We start from the raw sequence: 18,319 nt of genomic DNA on the forward strand, positions 1-18,319 counted from the left end.
GTGGAAAAATCCTGAGCTCCAACTTAGTGTGGTTAAAGAAGACTTTCAGTACCCACTGGTTAAAGCACATATAACAAAAGTTACAATTAATTCAGTACAACTTGAAGGAATTCACGTTTTGATAACGACGCAAAAACATCCCCATGCATTTGGAACACAGACAGGGAGGCACATGCGTGGGGAGAATATATACATCTCCTCTAGGGTGATCCTGGGAGCCTATGTGTTCTCAGACCCTTGGCCACTACACTAGTCCCAGAGGTCCACGAAATGAGACCACTGCTCTCCTCAGCCCTCGAGTCCCCGCCTTCCCACCCAGAAGTGTGCTGGCAGCTTGGAGACACTGAGGAAAAGTAAAAAGATAAGAGTGGACCAAAAATCCCTACTTCTGCACAGCGAAGTCTTAGGATTCTAAAATACATCTGTTAGAAATTACATGGAGTCTTATTGTGGCGAACTTTTCCAATGCAGAAAACATCATGCCAATCCGGGCCTCTGTGGGGATGGAAAGTTTCCCAGTGACACGATATTTGCCGTGAAATACACGCCGGACACTGTTTGCAGACATTTCTCTTTCTATTAGCCGTGTGACCTTGACCACGTTACTCAGTCTGCCCCTGAGCCCTGTAAAGAAGCCTACCCCTGACTTCTCGCAGCATCTCTGTGGGTGACACGGGATAACTTATGTAAATCTCTTAGAACAGTGGCTGGCTCATGGAAGGGCTGATGACGCTGGCTTCAACAGTTACGATTACTGGCATCATGGGCGCCGTTACTGTCATTATTTCCCGTGACTGAATACTGGGGACTTCGTGAATGCGGTTTCCTTAGTGAATTCATCTTTGCAGGGACTGGGGTCCCTCAGTTTCCTCCATCTCCAAAGTGTTCTGGTGAGGGAGGGCCGCGTCTCTTCCTTGGCACGCCAACACCTGGCATCCTGCTCTAAAACTGAAGAGCTCCAGTGTGAATCCGCCACCCCAGCCCTGGAGCTGCTATCCCTACAGCAGCCACTCGGGCAGACTGCAGGGACTCTGAGCATCTACTCACAGGGCTGTGGCTGTCTGGACAAATGTGTCGGTGTTTGTCACTGAGCTTCAGCACTTTTTAAAATACCCTGAAATTGAGGACCCCGTGTCCAGTGATAAATATCACTGGTCCTAAATATCCTTCCCAAAGGTCTCCTATTTGAAGAACTGAGAGTCATCCTTTTAATTCATTTTCTGCCCCCCAAAAAAACAGGGAGCCTCTGTTAAGGTCTGGCCTGTCAGAGCAAGATGGACCGGACTGGAGCCGGGGGCTCCCCCACCTCCCTCAGCCATGCCTGCCCTTCCCAATGTGTTTGGCTGTCACGGCCCATGAGCAGGGACTTTCTGGAGACCACAGCACCAGTGGAGGCAGCACAATGTGTCCCGGAGTAAATGCAGCTCATGTCCTCCCTGTCCCTCTGTAACACTAGCCAAGGGCAACCACAGCATTCCTCAAGCCCAGTGGGCCAGACCACCCAAGTCATTGGTGCCAAGACTAGAAGAGGATGAATAAAATGGACTGGAATTTTTACAAAATGGAATGGAATAAAATGGCACATCTTCCTCCCCACAACGATGTGAAGAAGATTGTTCTACTACTCCACTGATTTTTCTCCATAGGACAACACCCACAGAGCACACTTTAGGGTGACAGCAGCTGAAAGGATCGCAAAGGGTAGACCCATAAAAGTTCCAGCATGGAGATACTCTCTGAGTTCAATAAAGAAAAAGCTCAACAACTGGGTCACAGGTTGTTTCAGGGACCACAGGAGTAAGAGTTCTGAGTCCTTTCATTTCCCGTCCCTCCATCTGGCCTGTGGTCACTCACATACCTATCATTTACAACCCAACAAGCTTGCCAAGTAGAGTTCACAAAGGTGACTGGGTCCCACCGCGGTGACCCACAGCTGTAATCCCAGCACTCTGGGAGGCTGAGGCGGGAGGATAGCAAGTCTGAGCCCAGCCTGAAAAACCTCAACTTATGGAGACCCTGTCTTAAAATTTTAAAAAAGCAAACTTAAAAAAGGCCTGGAGACACAACTCAATGTGAAGGTCTTCGATTTGATCCTTAGTAATACAAAAAGGAGAGGGAGCCTGCAGAGGGGGCTGTGTGCCACTGAGTGACAAGCCTGGCACCATCAATGGAAGGAGGCTTTCTGCTCCTTTCCATGAAAGGTCAAGTTCTCTGGGAAGATGGTCTGACTGACTGTCCTAGGCCAAATGTCACATCCTTGAATGAACAGTCTGTAGACAGAAGATCAGGAGGGGCCCAGCACAATACAGAGCAGCTCCCTGGGGAGCAATGGTGTCACGGGTGGCCATAACAGGCTGTGATGTCGGTAACAGAGCTCACGCCCACCATATTGAATTCTTTCACGTGTGGTCCCCGGACTGTCACCCTGATCCAAAGGTATCCCCTGCCTGCACACTTACTTGTCATTCACAAGTTTCCCGTGTTGGTGAATCTGATTTTCCATCGTGAAGTTGATGGTGGCACCGTACACGTGCTCCCCGAAGAACACCTTCATTTTAGACTTGTATTCTTCATCTTGAAAATACCGGATCATGTCAGGGAACCAAACTGTGAGGCCGTAGTAACTGGAACAGAGAAGGGAACAGAATGTCTGAGCAGCAGCACGATGACTGATCCCTTCACAACCAGAGTTGGCATTCCCGGCTTGTTGTGGATCAGACTCTTTAAACATATTACTTTGCTTCATTATTAGAAAATCTAATAATTTATCACATTACTATAGCTAAGAAAAACCGAACATCTTCATAGATTCTAAAAGGCATTTAATTTAAAAAATTCGTTCCTGGGACATTGGGTAGCTCAATGGGAGAGCAACTGCTTAAATACAAGAGACCCTGGGTTCCACCCTCAATGCCAAAAAGGAAATCTTTCCAGTACATTATGGAATTGTCAGCACTTCCTTACCACATACGAAATCCATGTCTCACCCCAAAATCAGAACCTTTTTGAACAAGGACATTCCCACTAGCATCAGGACCAAGACAAGGATGTCCATTGTCACCATGACTATTTAGTACCACGTTGGAATGTCTTACCCAACTGTCCGAGAAAGAAGTGGGAATGTAAACTTGCAAAGCAAGAGACCAAACTCCCTCTATTTGCAGGTGATATAATTTTGTACCTCAAAAACTCAAGATAATCCATTCCAGCAACTCAGATATTAAACATATAAAAAAAAGATGCTCAGTCCTACTTATAATCAGGAAAATGTGGATTGAAAACACACCATTCTCAGCTAACAGATTGTCAAAACCCCAAAGTTTGCTAAAACACTCTGTCAGGAAGACTGTAGACTAACAGGTGCTTTCATAAATTGCTGGGAAAAGGACAAAATCATGTAAGACCATATGGAGAAGAATGTGTCAGGACCCAAAATTATCACTTCTGCATTTATCCCTTCTTACCCTTCAATTCCCACTTCCAAGACTCTATTCCACTGATAAATCAGCCCAAATTTAAAGTGGCCCACAAACACAGGGACTCATTGTGGCACTGCCTGCAACAGCAGAGGTCTAGAAACCTCCCAGGAGACCAGTGAGGAGGCCCTGGGGGCAGAAAACGTGAGGCACTGTGAGATGCTAGGTGCAGGCACTATGCCCCTGTAAGAAGAATAAAGAACACCCTACTCTACTGGCAGGAAGAGCAGACTCTGGATTATATCATCAAGCACAACAGATATATGTAAAATGTGTTCCTTTGAAGAACAGAAAGAAGATATAAGAAAATGTGTGTGCTTGTGTGTGTGTGTGTGTGTGTGTGTGTGTGTGAGTGTGCAGTTATTTGGTTACTTCTCCAAAGACAATCACTGGGATGATAAATAGGAAAATAAAAGATGATAACATACAGGAGGCAGAAGGGAGTGGGTGGAGGGGGAAAGGATGAATGCTTGATTTCTCTGTTGTTTCAACATTGGAAATGTATTACCTATTCCACAAAATGAAATAAAACATAAATAAATGTAAATAAAACATTTTTCAAACTCTCAGTGAGTTGAATCCTACTGGGTTGTATTTGGCCCCTGAAATGTTCTCTGCTAGCTGGGCTTGGATGACTTGAGGGGTGCAAGTTAGCAGCAGGTAGGACACTTCCCCCTGTCTGGGTCCAGAATCTGGGTCTCCATGCACACATATTGGGGTGCAGGAGGGCCCCTCATTCCTCTCTTAATCATTACAGCCAATCTGCTTTCCTGGAGCCCCAGGAAAGTGTGTTTTAGACACAGGCGATGGTGAGCAAAGCAGTTTCACAGATGGAAGTTTAAAATCTTGCTAGTGGTTCCTAGTTGGCAATAGCAATTTATTAAACACGTATTTTGTTTCCAAAACTATTGGGAGCACTCTACACACACAGTTAAAGCAGCCCTGTGATGCTGCAAATGGGCTCCAAAATTCATGTAAAAAGAAAGATCCTATTACATGGAGACTCCTGTGGAGGCTAGGGTACGAGTCTGCAGCTCCAGAGAGGAGGAAGCTAATCACACACTGAATCACACTTCTTTTATTTATCGTAGGGCACAGTATTGCAGAGGCTCATTGTTCTACCCATCTCATATCCTCAACAATACAGGTGATTGGCTACATGGCAGTCACTCCCATCTTCCTCCCTGGGAACGGAAACTTTTATTCTACTTAGGTGTCCACCCTTAAAGAACGGCACCAGCGTCTTCAGCTTGGAGGTAAATCCTGATTAGTCCAAAACCAGTGGGAAATCCATCTCCCTTGTCCGGGATGAGTTTACCCTGGACTCATCACCCACTTCCCAATACCACTGCAACTGGAAGGGAAGTTGGCTGAGAAAAAGTTCACTTGGTGTTGAAATGAAAACTCGGTAATTAACAATCGGCTAACAAAAGCAATTGGGCTAAAGATCACCAATCAACAGTCAAGTTAATGGTGCTGTACTTGATACTTAAATTCTTCCAAGAGTGACAATCCTACACATCCTCACCAAGTGTGCCCCCCACCGCACACACACACACACACACACACACACACTGGTAACTATGCGAGGGGATGGATGCTTTCATTAGCTCAGCGTGGCTGTTATTTCACGATGGATTTGTATATCAAATATTAGATTGCACACCTTAAATATTTACAAGTTTTATTTGCCAGTTATACCTCAGTATAGATGGTGGAGGGAACTCTGGGAAAACAGCCTCTCCCTCCTTGATAGCTCCCCTGTGTCACAGGGTACCCACAACAGTATTCTGCAATCACTGTGAGAACCAGCCTGAGGCTGGAACTCCTCCAGCCCCCTGTACTGGAATTCTGGTTAGGACGCAGAGGCCACCAGAGTGTGTTGCCCGATGCTTGCAGCCAGAAGCATTCACACTGACACAAACTCTGTGATTCCTCAGTGGGCAAGTGGGGCAGCCGAGGCACACGGGGAAATTAAAGAAGTCGAGCAGGACGGAACTCACCTGAGAGCCATGGTAAACCAGACCACAGCCAGAATCAGTGTGTTCATCCTGTAGGGGCCCATCACACAGTACAGAGCATTGTCCCAGACCTGAAACCCAGACCAGAGGGTGGTGGTTAAAGGAAGGAATGTGCGTCATGGAAGAGCTCATTCTTCAGGTTTTCTAAGCTGCTGGGGAGAGAACAGGCAGCCCATTATCTCCTAGAGCAGCAGGAAAGCTTGTCTCTTCCTGCTCTGACAGTGCTGCAAATTTTCCCCGGTGATTGTGATGGTCCATGAATGGGGCCAGAGCAAACAATTCCAAGGCGCTGAGCCAACCAGAGTAGTGAGCTCCCCTACCCTGGCGGGGGTGATGTTCCAAATGTTCATCAGCCACACATCATGGACACCACCACCCCAGCTCAGTGCCACATCAACACCAGCCTTGCTCCTGCCTTGCAAGAGCCAGTGCCCTGCAGAAAGGACACTGCCCTCTTCTGTGAAGGATCTTTCCCCAAAATCATTAACAAGCCTTAAGGAGCTATTGATTTAACTCTCTTCTTCCTTCCTGTGGATTCCTTAATAAGTCACTAGAGAGAAGCATGTTTACTCGGACTAGTCAACATCCTTGCCTCTAAACCAGAGACCGGAGAGTGTGCACCTCAATGCTGCTCAGAAAGATGGAGCAGACACGGGCCGGGTCCCAGAGCTCCTTGGCCAAAGCATCTTCTTCCTGTCATGCTGCCTTAGGCTGATGAGGGTACTTAGGGTCTTGATTCTTCCCCCACATAGACACCCACAGAGCTGCCCTCCCGGTCATACCTGCTTAAAAGTGGTCTTGAACCTGACCAGCCAACGCTGGTACCAAGTTCCCATCGAACTTTGGATCTCAATGAATTCATCCATCTGCTTGGGAGTTTTGATGTGGGAAACCTGAAAAGCAAAGATGGGCTCAAGCTTGGGCCCCCCAACTTTTTGACGCAAGAGACTGATTTCATGGGGGACAATTTTTTTCCATGTATTGGGGGTGGGGGTTCTGGTTGATTCAAGAGCAGTACATTTGTTGTGCATTTTACTTCTTTTATTCTTTTTTTTTCAGCTTTAATTGAGTTTATTGGTACATTTTAGGGATACAGTACAGTTACATTCATTGTTGGGATCTTGTACCTCTACATGACAAGTCTTGATTCTCATTTTTTTCCCCTTACCTCTGCCCTCCCTTCACCCCCTCCTCTTATTCATAAAAAGCAAGCAACCTACATCCCTCAAACACAGTTCACAGTAGGTTTACCACCACTGACCTGGCAGGGGTGGAGTTCAGGTGACTGCAAACACAGATGAAGCTTTGAGTGCCTGCTGCTACTGTGTGACCTAGTTCCTAACAGGTCAGGGACAGGTATCAGTCCATGGCTCAGGGTTGGGACCCCCTGAGCTAGGGAATCTCAACTCCACTTCATCTTCAGAATTTTCAAAATTTAGTTTAATATAATTGACTTTTTAAATGTCTTTAGGCCAGAGGAGTCTCTGTTGACCCTCTAACTATGACTTCAACCTGAGGTGCATGCCGCATCTCCTACAACATCTTTTTCGGGTGGATAAGTCCCACTGCAGAAAAATTGTACCAGAATTTTTTCATCAAACCATGCCTTTGGGAAATTTATATTAGTGGCTCCATAACATACTGGTTTTCCATTTATATCTGCTTTACCCACAGTAAAACTGGTGTCACATTAAAATTCACAATATTATCCTCAGCGGGTATGATCATCACAGAGGTCTAGGACCCGGGCAGGCAACAGCAGGAGGAAGGAGTGTTTCTACTCAAGACATTTCTAAAGCACAAGAGAGAAAGAGAAATCATGGACTGGTTTTCCAAGTGGAAATCAGAGAGAAATGGGTCCACGGAGACAGTGCTCAGTGTTCCCCTGAAGGGCCGTGGAAAGTTGTTGTGTCCAATGTGAACTGCCAGGCACACCAAGGCATTGATTTCCAAATGAGTCCAATGTTTAAAGCAGCCAGTGAATTGTGTCACTGATCACTGTTTTAATGAGATTCCTGAGCACGCAGGCTCCTCTAGGCAAGTTACCAAGGCCGGTGCTTCTGGACGTCTTCCCTAATTCAGTGATCAAATGGAAGAGTGTTTTCAGAAAATCTCAGGCACTGTTTCCAGCACCACCTCCAACAAACCTTCCATTTAGAGAGAAAACAATGAACCACATGAGCCTCTTTCTCTTCACCAAAGGATTGAGAGAGTGGGGGCACAAAGGAAGAAAAACTGAGAGGGGATTGGATGATCCACAGGGAGAAAACCAGTGCCGGATACACAGTAGCTGACTCACTGTTGCCTGAGCACCAGGTCTGAATGAACTTGCTCGTGCTTTCCAGAACCGGGCCCACAGAGCGTGGACACTCCTGAGAGGGGTGACACCACTGAGGGGTGCAGTAAAAGCGGAGGCTCTTTCCCTCAGTTGCACATCTGTAAGCATGCTGTGAGCTTCCTGGTTTGCAGACCCATTTTTGCCCAAGTCTGGACAGGGGACCCTGAGAGCTAGCAGGGCAGGCTCTGGCTGAAGCCCAGAGCCTGGGCTTCCATTTATCTGGCAGATCCCCAAGCACCCCAGCTCCCCACCAAGGCTGCCAGAGGCAGAAGCTGACACCAAGCCAGGAAGCCCCTTGAAAGCCACACTCTGAGCCACTCAAATGCAAATGATTTTCTTTGCTCCTTAGGAAAATAACACTCCATTCCCTAGGGATCTGGGAGTGAGGGGTGTTGACAACTGCAGGCAGCCCCTAATTTACCATTAATTAGAGCACTTGCCTTTAATTCCGTCTAGATTAGCATATGTCCTGTGCCTCCCCCAAGCCCTGCACAACACAGGTGCTCAGCAAAAGGCTTCAATGCCTTCCCTTCTGAAGGCTGCTCTAGGGATACCTGCCAGGCGGCTGTTCACAGGCTGGACAGGCAGAGTGGGGTTGGTGGAACCCAGGGCCCCTTGAGGGTGAAAGCAAGGAGGCAGGCCCACAGAATTCCCTAAGTGGGACTCTGACCACCCTCAGCCCTTCCTGGGCTGCTAAGTGCAGGGCGAGCGGGTGGGATAAAGCCAATAATTCCATCACCTGACTGCTACCACCCACAGGCCAGCTCTCCGAGACCACTCAACATTTCCAGTCCTTCCTTCTTTCTTCCTTTCTTTTCCTTTCTTTCCTTCCTTCAATTTTCCTTACCCACCAAGTCATCACATCTACATAATTCATAGATCATCAAGTCACTACGGGATGCTTGATTCCATTTTCCTACTCTGTAAAAACTACTAAAAGCAGAACTTATCTCTAGGAGCCAGCATGAGTGTTGGGATGAAACACAACTCCAACACCGAATAGCCCCTACTCATTGATTTCTCCTTCAACTTTTTTCCCAGGAAATGCTTCCATCCTTACATAAGGAACTCAGGTCCTGGGGTAAAAGTCTCACCTCTTACCTTTGGAAATTGGATTTTTTTTTAATCAGGCTTATTGCTCAACATTAGGCAACTGAGATTTGTTAAAATTAAGTGGGAGGCCATTAGATTGAAGTGGCTCTAATTCCCTGTGCATTAGAACCTAACTCAGATGTAAGAGAAAACGATATTTAAGCTCAGCCAACCACAGGCAGCCAACTGGTACAGTATTAGTTATATTATCTTGAATTTCACACCAGACAGTCCAAATAAAGCCATTGCATTACTCAAACTTCAGACAACCTCCTTCCACATTTGCCTTTACAAAACCTTCCCCTTTGCTCCTTTGTGGGATGCCCCAAACCACTTCTGGGTTGGAGGCATCTGATTCATAAACTGCTTCCTGCTCAAGTAAATTCTCTAAAGAATTAATCTGTTGAAGCGTATCTACTAACACAGTAGAAGAGGCAGTCAAAAGAGAAGCTGTGGGATAGCTCATCTGCAAAGGCCGCCCCGTGGGACAAGGCCATTGGCTGATTTAGAAGGGGTCCTTCCAGCAGCCCCAGGCAGGACGCACCTGGTGGCCCCACTGTGTGGGCAGTACTGTGCCAGCTGACCAAGGGTGAAATAAGACTCAGGCAGAGACAACAGTTTACCAGGAAGATGGGGCAGACATGCAAGATGGGGTACAGAAGGCGATCCTATCAGGACTCCTCTTATGAGAGTCCATGTGTGTTTGACATAAATCGGTCAGCAAACTGCTTGAGGTATGGGAGAACCCCAGAGAGACACACTGTGAGTTGAAAGACTATAGCCTGAGCCAAACAGGTTGTTTTATTCCAAAGGGAGAAAGAGAGAGCACAAAGGAGGAGACATTTTAAAAATGAAAAGAGAGAGGGTAGGGAGAGAAGAAGAAGGCTCTAATGTACTTCCTTTATCCTCAGATTTTTGGTAAGGTTATTAAATTCACAAATGCTTTCGGTGTGTGTGTGTGTGTGTGTGTGTGTGTGTGTGTGTGTGTTTCATACAAGGGTGATGCAGTTAAAAAGACAAAAAAAAAAAAAGAGAGAGAGAGAGAGAGAAAGCCAATCCAGCCAATGTGGATTCAGAAAGCAGGAACTTGGGGAGATCTTGGACTTGTCCAGGTTGTGGAATGGGGAGGAGAGGAGGAGCTGCAGGACCGAGCCGAGGATGTGCAGATTCCTGCAGGCAGCCAATTCCCATACCCATCTGGTTTCTGCACCTGTAGCCCGGCTGTGGCACTACAATCCACCAAAGAAAGCAGAGGGGATGGAAAATGTGCCCTTAATGTCTTTTGTTTGGAATACTTCTGTTAATTATGCATCTTAATACATGTTTATGATAAAATTATCTGTCCCATATTTGAGATATTTTAGGAGTGTTAGACTTGGAGAAATATGCCGTTGAGCAATTTTCTGTAAAGTTTATAGCTTAATTTGTGAAAAAAAATGTCACGACGTTTTAAAATAATGGATCACAACTGTAACTGTCTGAGCTGGGCATTATTTCAGGTGCTTTATTTAATCCTTACGATAACTGTATCTATAGATATGTACGATTATCCTGCTTTCCCCAGTGAGGACACTGAGGCATGGAGCCCACCTTGCCAAAGACCACACAACTAGAAAGTATCAAAACTAGGATTTAGAAATAGGACACACGTGTGTAAATACTGAATAGTTTCTCTGGTATGAGAAACTGAAAGTGTAAGTAAGGATTAAAATGAGTAACTGATAAGGTGAAACAGGAAGAAAATGTCTAAAGGGGAAGGGAACTGGCAGGGGTAGGGGAAAGGAAAAAGTATGAGATAAATAAATGGAAACAAACTTTTGCAAATAGGGAGGGGTGGAGGGGTTGAAGGGAGGGCAGGAAAATGGGGACCAAATAAGAGCCAAGACGTAAAGACACAAGTTCCCAATGATGAATGTAAATATACTGTATAGCTAAAATGTACCCATAAAAGAATTTAAGAGAAAAAAACAAACAAACATATTGGTACCCACCCCAAAAACCCTCGGATTTAGTCCCAGACTGCCTGGTTCCTGGAGTAGGTACTTCGACTCTATGTGATCCTACCTGAGGTTTTAAACATCAGGTAAACAAAGACAAATATTTTACTCTAGACTGAAATTATGAAAGCACTGACTGAGAGCTATGTGGGAGCTAATTCAGGAAGGCTTCCCAGAGGAAGTGGATTTGAAGTAGTTCTTAGAAGCAGTTACGGAGATGGGTTCTCAGAGCTGCCTCTAGCAGGCAGGCCTTGTGGCTGACCACTGTGCAGGACAGGCAGGAGCACAGCGTCTCTGTGACAGGGCATCTGCATGGAAATTACCAGGATGGGTTCTCTGTCTTTTCAAACAGCAAAATAAATAAATAAATACGCAAGCAAACAAGCCTGACAATGAATGCTGCTAAGGGTGTAGAGCCATGGGTACCCTGTTGCTTGTGGCCTTGTAGAGCGGCACAATCCTAATAAAATGTAACTTGGCAATATATCTCTACATCTGTAAAAAAAAAATGCCCGTGTTCTCTGAGCCAGTAATTTTTTTTTTCCAGGAGACTGCTCTACTCCTAGAAAACAAACTCAGAATTGGAGGAACTATCACTCTGTGTGCAGGAAAGGGTTTGTTGAAATAATATTTACAGAAATGAGGTAATCAAACAGGGTAAATAGGCTTCTAACATGGGGGACATGTTCAGCGGATCTGTGTTAATGTTCCTAATATTAAGATGATGGTTTTGAATAGGAGGCAACACAGCAAACGCTTAGGAGCATGCACAAACGAATATGCACGCATTTGCTTACACCCATGTGAATATGACTGGGTTTTCCTATTGTCATTTTTGACACCACCTAAGGAAAAACCTAGAGAGATACCCATCACCAAAATATAAATAACAAATATAACAACAGGAACAGCAGGGGTTTTATTTCCTTTTGACAGCATTTGTTGCATGCTTATATAATAAAATTATTTTTAATATAGAAAGCCCCAAACTGTTGGAAGAGACTACCACACACTCACCGTGAACACCTTCTCCGGGGCCCCTTTAGCCCTCATGTTGGTGTCATGGACTTGCTTGAGAATCATCCAGGCTTCATCATGCTTGCCCATCTAATAAGACAAAAGAAAAAGCCGTGAAAACCTATTGCTAGGTTAGGTAGGCCCTAAATTCATCGAGGTGGAAAACCCTATGAAACCAGCACTGACGCCTGGGTCTAGGTGGATTAGACATGGACTATTATTATCTAGCACTTGTGAAAAGACAGGGGCAAGTTTCCATCCCCAGCCCATCGCGGAAGGATAAGAGGGTTGTGCCTTTCAGGTGTCGGTGGCAGGTATTACTGCTATTATCCACTGTGAGTAATTACTCCCAATGATACAGTTGAGTGGGTCAAGAGATGGGCGCCGCGCCCCTCACTGATGATATTAAGCAAAGTAACGACTTGCTGTGAGTCAAAGTCCTCACTCAGTACCGCGGCGCGTGACCTCATTTGGAAAGAGAGTGATGCGTGTGTAATGAGTTAAGATGAGATCACCCTGGGATAGGTGAGCCCCTAATCCAAGATGACTGTTGTCCTTCTAAGAAGACAGCCTAGGGAGACACAGAGACACATGGGGGAAACTTCTTATAATGACAAAAGCTGCAGTTTAACAGATTCAGCTGCAAGCTGAGAAACAGGAAAATGTGCCATTACCACTACAGTCCCCAAAGAACAGGGAAGGCTTCTCTCCAGCAGGTTTCAGAGGGAGCATGGCCCTGCTGAAAGCTTGATTTGGGACTTCTAGCTTCCAAATGGTGAGACAGATTTGCTATTATAAGTCACCCCATTGGTGGTCCTTTATTACAGCGTCCCCAAGAAACACGCACACAACAAAGGGTGAATTTTGAGACTACCCCCTGCTGCACCTGCCTGATTAGTGTGAAGACAAGGAAATTTGACACAGATGATTACTCTTTGGAAGGCTCAAGACAGCGGTGGATCAGTGGACTCTGGGTTTGGGGCTGTGACAACCTCTGTCTCCCTTCTGCCAACACCTCCCCTGACTGACTACTGCAATTTCCACAGTTCCCCAAAGTTGGGAGGCTTCCAGGCTCATCTCTCAGGACCCCAGGTAGCTTTCTGAGAGGATAGGAGCCCTGTGTGGCCTGGAGACACTAGTGGCAACAATGAGCTTTACCTTGGACCTCACTGCTGCAACAAAGAAAAGTAGTATGCAAAGTCTACGAGTGTGCAAGCATGAGGCAGCTCAGAAACAGCCCTGCCACCACCACCCAGCCTTGGAGAGGGCTCTTGCTTGGGAGTCCATGAGCTTCTGGCCCTCCAGGACCATCAGGCCATAAACCTATGACCTGCAACCACCAACAACAGAAAGGGAGCCAGATTTAATGATACATAAGGTCAGCCAACATGGGCGAGTTTGCAAGGAGCAATCTGGAGAGGACAAAGTACCAAGGGTGGCAGGAAGCAAGGCCAGGACTCCTGTGGCTGATGAGGAGGTACAAACTCACCTCTAGCAGAAACCTGGGGCTCTCGGGCATGAACTTCAGTGCCACCATGGACACAGTGCAGGGCAGAGCACAGACGATGACAAACACTCTCCAGCTATGGAAGTGATAATTGGTTCCCATGCTGAAGCCCCAGCCTGTGAAAAAACAAAGAATTCCTGGTGCACAGTCTTTACTGCTGCAGAAAAGCACCCAAACACCAGCTCTCAAATATCAGGGCATCTGAATATCACCCGGGGCACTAGTTAAAGTGTAGATTCCCAGCTGCAACCACAAAGCTTCTGAGTCATTAAGTCTGGGATAGGAGCTGAGAATCTGTATTTGGACAAATCCCCAGACCCAGCTTAGCCTCACATTTACAGACCTTTGGATAAGAGTGCAAATAGAAACAAAATCCCACATTTCTAAAAAGACACTGAGTTTTAAGAGAATGAACTGCTAAATAAAAGATGTTCTTTCTATCTCTCTTCCTTGGCAAATAATGGCCTGGAAGGCCAAGCCGAGAAACACACTGTCCTTTGCTAGACGCCCTTCTCTTCTTCCCCCAGCTCCTCCCAGCAGGGGTCCCGGGCCAGCATGTGTGGACACACCACTCACACCACCTTGATGAGAAGAGGATGCTTGTCTCAACCCCCAAGTTTAGTAGGAATTTCTGGGTTCTGCGTGCCCAGAGCATGAATTGGCTGGGAGGGTACATTAGTCAGCTTTCTCATTGCTAAAATAAAATGCCTGACACTTACAACTTAAAGGAGGAGAAGTTTATTTTGGCTCATGGTTTCAAGTGGGTTCAGTCCATGGTTGGCAGGCTCCAAGGTTGAAATAGAACAGTAGAAGGATATAGTGGAGGAAAGCTCCTTATCCCAAAGCAGCCAGGAAGTAGAGAGAGAGAAAGGAGGAGCCAGGTCCAAGAAATCACGCTTCCAGGTCACACCCCTAGTGACTCGCCTCTTCCAACCAGGCCCCACATCCAAATAGCAGAATCTGATATGATCTCATTCATGGACTAACCCACTGATAAGTGCAGCACCCTCATGACCGAGTCACCTTCCACAGGCCCCACCTCTGAACACAAGGCTTTGGAGGAACATTTTAGATCCAAACCATAACAGAATGGGGTGAAAGTCCACAGGGGAACTTATCTCACGCAATATCCAAAGTAGGCCTTATGTGGCCCAGGGCACAGGGATCCCTTTCAGCCAAGTGAGACCAGCTCTAGGTGATTCCAATGCAAAGATTCAGGAACACTTTATAAAACACTGTAAGTTCTAATGTGACTACATTAAAATTATTTTTTTAAAAACTTAATCTCTCCATTAAAATGACTCTCCTCATCACTGAAATGTAGAGGTGCCCAGGTCCTGTTCAGCTGTCATTGCAGAAAGCATTGCTAAAATTCATTTTCAGAAGTTACATTCAAGCATAATTTTTGAACACTTTCATGAGTGGCAAACTCTTTTGAGAAACAGACCTTAAGAAGATCCTGGACTTTTGTGATTACATAGATCAGAGTTCAAATCCTGGCTTTATCACATCAGTATTGCAATGCTGGGCTTTCACAGCTATAGACTTTGGGTAATGATACCCCACAGATTTGCTAGATGTGACAGCTCTGGGCAACCCATAATAACTCCCCTGCTTTGAGGGTAGATTTTTTAGAAATAGTTACATGACATTTAGCACCAAGGCTGAATAAAATGGATATAAATGCATATTAGCAAAGATCAGCAAAAGAAATGTTTTTAAAAAGGAAAGGCTGAGGTTATAAGATATACTGATGCTATATCTGAAGACAATTTAAATAATATATTTAATAGCTAAAACTATATAAATAAATGCATTGGTCCCTACAGTTTATAGGATAATCACTATTTGCATATGAAAGTTCTAATTAATTCACTTAAAAGTATATCTTATGGCTAATTTCAGTAGCGGGCAGCTTCTGTCTTAAATTTCCAGATTTCCTATAACGGTACAAGTCATTTTACCTGCAGAAGATTCCTAATCAGTACTTGCTTTTCCTACAGATGTTTCCTACTCTACTGGAACAATGGAAGGATAAGGCCAGAGGAATCCAGGTGGCAAAACGCAGGCACTTCTGGCCACAGCGACAGAATGCAGACTTCATCCAACAGACTCAAAACCAAATCTATTTTTGGCACTACCTGATCTCTTCCCATCTCGCTGAGGTTTGTTTATACTCTTTAATTCCAATTAAAAAGCCTTTCCTTTCTCCTGGGAGTAAGATGAGAAAGAGGACAATAAAACCATAGCAGTATTTACACCTTCTCAGCTCTAATCCAAAAGCTGTTCTCACATCATTAGAAGTAAGGTTGATCGAAAACTGAACATCCAATGGATAACAGGGAAAAGGGGCAGACGTGGGTGTATTTATAAAGCATTCTACCTCAGAAAGATTTTTTTATGATAATATGTGAAAATTATCAAAAGGTCCATCATTCCCTCCTGCCTCTCTGGTTTTATGGTGATTTCAGAATCTTCACTTAATGGACTCATTACACACATCTTTCGGGGCTTAAATGGAATAAAATTAAATAGTGAACTACTTGCAAATATTTGGAACAATATTCATTTGGAGGCAGGGATTGTTCTGTGTTCACTGATCTTTCTTTCGGTTTGCCCTACTTTTCTCTGTCAGGATTTCACAAACATCAGGTGGTGCTGACTACAGTGAGAACTAATCTTCCATAATGTATCCATTTTTTTTCTGGGCTGTACCCATGAGTTCCTGGGAAAACATTCTGAATTTTCTAATTTTCTCTCTCAGTGAGTCAGTCACCCAAATTTTGGGAGCAGAGACCTCCCATCATTCATACTTGCGAAAGCAATTACATGGGTTACACAACGTCACTTGCCTTTTTAAGTCATGCTTGGCGTTGTTAGAGGATTAGCGTCTCAAGTGTATTGAGAAATATCACCAAATGTCTGGTTCACTGTGGACAAAACATCTGGTCCTGGTAAAATAGGGCTTAAAATAATCACTCTTGTTACACTGTGATTATAGTCTGTCATATTTCTAGACTGAGTTTCCACCACGTTAATGCCTATTTTGATGAAGGCTCTATTTTAAAATAGAGTGTAATGAAACAGTCACAGATTTCATACAGGCACACAAGCAGGGAAATGTGCTGTCCACTTGGGGTGAATATTTAACCCCAAGCTCCACTGTCAGCCAGCAGCCGTGTGACCCTCTGCCATGGGCTCTCCTGTGGTTTTAGTCAACAGGATCCCACCGTGGATTCTTTGATTGCTTTCTTAGAAACCAGACACTTAGATATTAAGAGTATATATTTATATGTTAATTGGGGTCTGAAAAAGTTGGTGCCGTCTGCAGTGACTAGTACACATTGCTGTCTCCCTTCATAACATTGTTCGGCCCTTCCTTCCCCATTGGGTGGCAAGATGTGTTTTGGGTGAGGTTGGCCCCAACCCAGTTCCAGGGATGAGGAAGGATGTTTGGCTAGACCGTTCAGCACCTGCATCTTCTAAAGCACAGTGATTAGCTGAGGTGGGCCCAGGTCCTAAGCTGACCCAATTAGAAGGAAGTCAAAGACCTTTGCTCACTGGCTGAGTGTGAGGACATACTTTCTTTATGCAACAGAAAGTCCGCAAACAGGAAGCCTAGGATTGCTTCTGTGCCACAAAGCAAAGCTAGCCAAGTACTAAAACCATCTTGAAATTTATTCTCAACACTCTTCTTTGCACCCCAGGAGCTGCAGACTGGCAAGGAATCTGGAGTCAATAGTTTTGGTTTCCCTCCTCTCCATTTTATAGATAAAGGAGACGAGGCTGAACAGATGGAGTAACTTATCCCGTGTCATACAGCTCAACTATTTTGATTCATCTTTATTTTTCCCTATGCAAAAAGTTTATCAATCACTTTATTTAAACATGGGAAATGTTTCTTAGTATTAACACATTTGGATCGGTTAACAGGGGAAGTGATTTATATCAAAAATGATGTGTTGGGGGACAATTTTCAGACCATACAATGAGCAACATAGTACTCAGGAAATCAAAGTGCATAACTGGGTGAAGGGCTGAGCGCCTGGATGTCAGGAGTATACAGTTTTGTACATCAAGTTATGGAGAACTGCCTATCATGACAGAAGTAGCTAGAAAACTCTCACCTCATTACTATTCCTGTTCATATCTCTTCTCTGTTTCTGATACAACATCCAGTGAGTTTTCTCATACTGGATATGGCAAAGACTACACGGTGTCCCCAAACTCTTTTCCTCTACTGTTTGGACACATGGGAGGACAGTGTCTTCCAGCATCCTTTGCAGTGTGGTGGGGGTCATATCACATTTGGAGGGGCCAGATGGACGGTGAACAGAAGATATGCTCCCCTTCCTGGCCAACCTCTAAAACCATCAACACAGCCAGTCACAATGGGGGAATGTGTGTAATCTCAGCTACTCAGAAGGCTGAGGCAACAGGACTGCTTCAGCCTAGGAGTTCAGGGCTAGCCTGGGCATCTAGAAAGATTTTATCTCTTAAAAACAAGAACAAATACACAGAAACATCAATCTACACCCTCTTGTTCTTTCCTCAAACTGGAGGCCTTATAAGCCATCTGTTAAAGATGGTAGAAGTATGTGATGGGAAGGAAGAATCTGAGCCCCAGAATCACTGATGGAACAGAGTGACCAGCAGATCAGAAACAGGAGCCAGACTTTATATTTCATTGTGTTAAACCACTGAGATTTTAAGGTTTATGGGTTTATCAGAGTAATGTAACCAATACCATATTAACTAATATAGCAGATACTGTCCACACCAAACCCTCCTCTTAAAAAGATACACATAGAGCCTCCGTTACCTCAGGACACACAGCAGAGGGGGGGCAGATAGCAAGCAAGGTCAGCGGG

General features: G+C 45.1%; 1 protein-coding gene across 4 annotated transcripts in view; it reads right to left on the minus strand.

Annotated features, from left to right (window-relative positions):
* Positions 1-18,319, minus strand: part of Sv2b (synaptic vesicle glycoprotein 2B) — a 175,948-nt gene that overhangs the window by 19,112 nt on the left and 138,517 nt on the right. For all 4 annotated transcript variants that reach the window (XM_010621012.3, XM_010621011.3, XM_010621013.3 and 1 more), the window contains 5 exons: positions 13,431-13,564; positions 11,942-12,031; positions 6,280-6,390; positions 5,480-5,568; positions 2,460-2,624 (listed from right to left, as the gene is read on the minus strand). In XM_010621012.3, the coding sequence (XP_010619314.1) occupies positions 2,460-2,624; positions 5,480-5,568; positions 6,280-6,390; positions 11,942-12,031; positions 13,431-13,564 (589 nt within the window). The remainder of the gene's footprint in view (positions 1-2,459; positions 2,625-5,479; positions 5,569-6,279; positions 6,391-11,941; positions 12,032-13,430; positions 13,565-18,319) is intronic.

Source organism: Fukomys damarensis, unplaced genomic scaffold, assembly GCF_012274545.1.
Source record: "Fukomys damarensis isolate Sample0158 unplaced genomic scaffold, DMR_v1.0_HiC HiC_scaffold_7, whole genome shotgun sequence".
In the NCBI taxonomy this organism is placed as follows: Eukaryota; Metazoa; Chordata; class Mammalia; order Rodentia; family Bathyergidae; genus Fukomys; species Fukomys damarensis.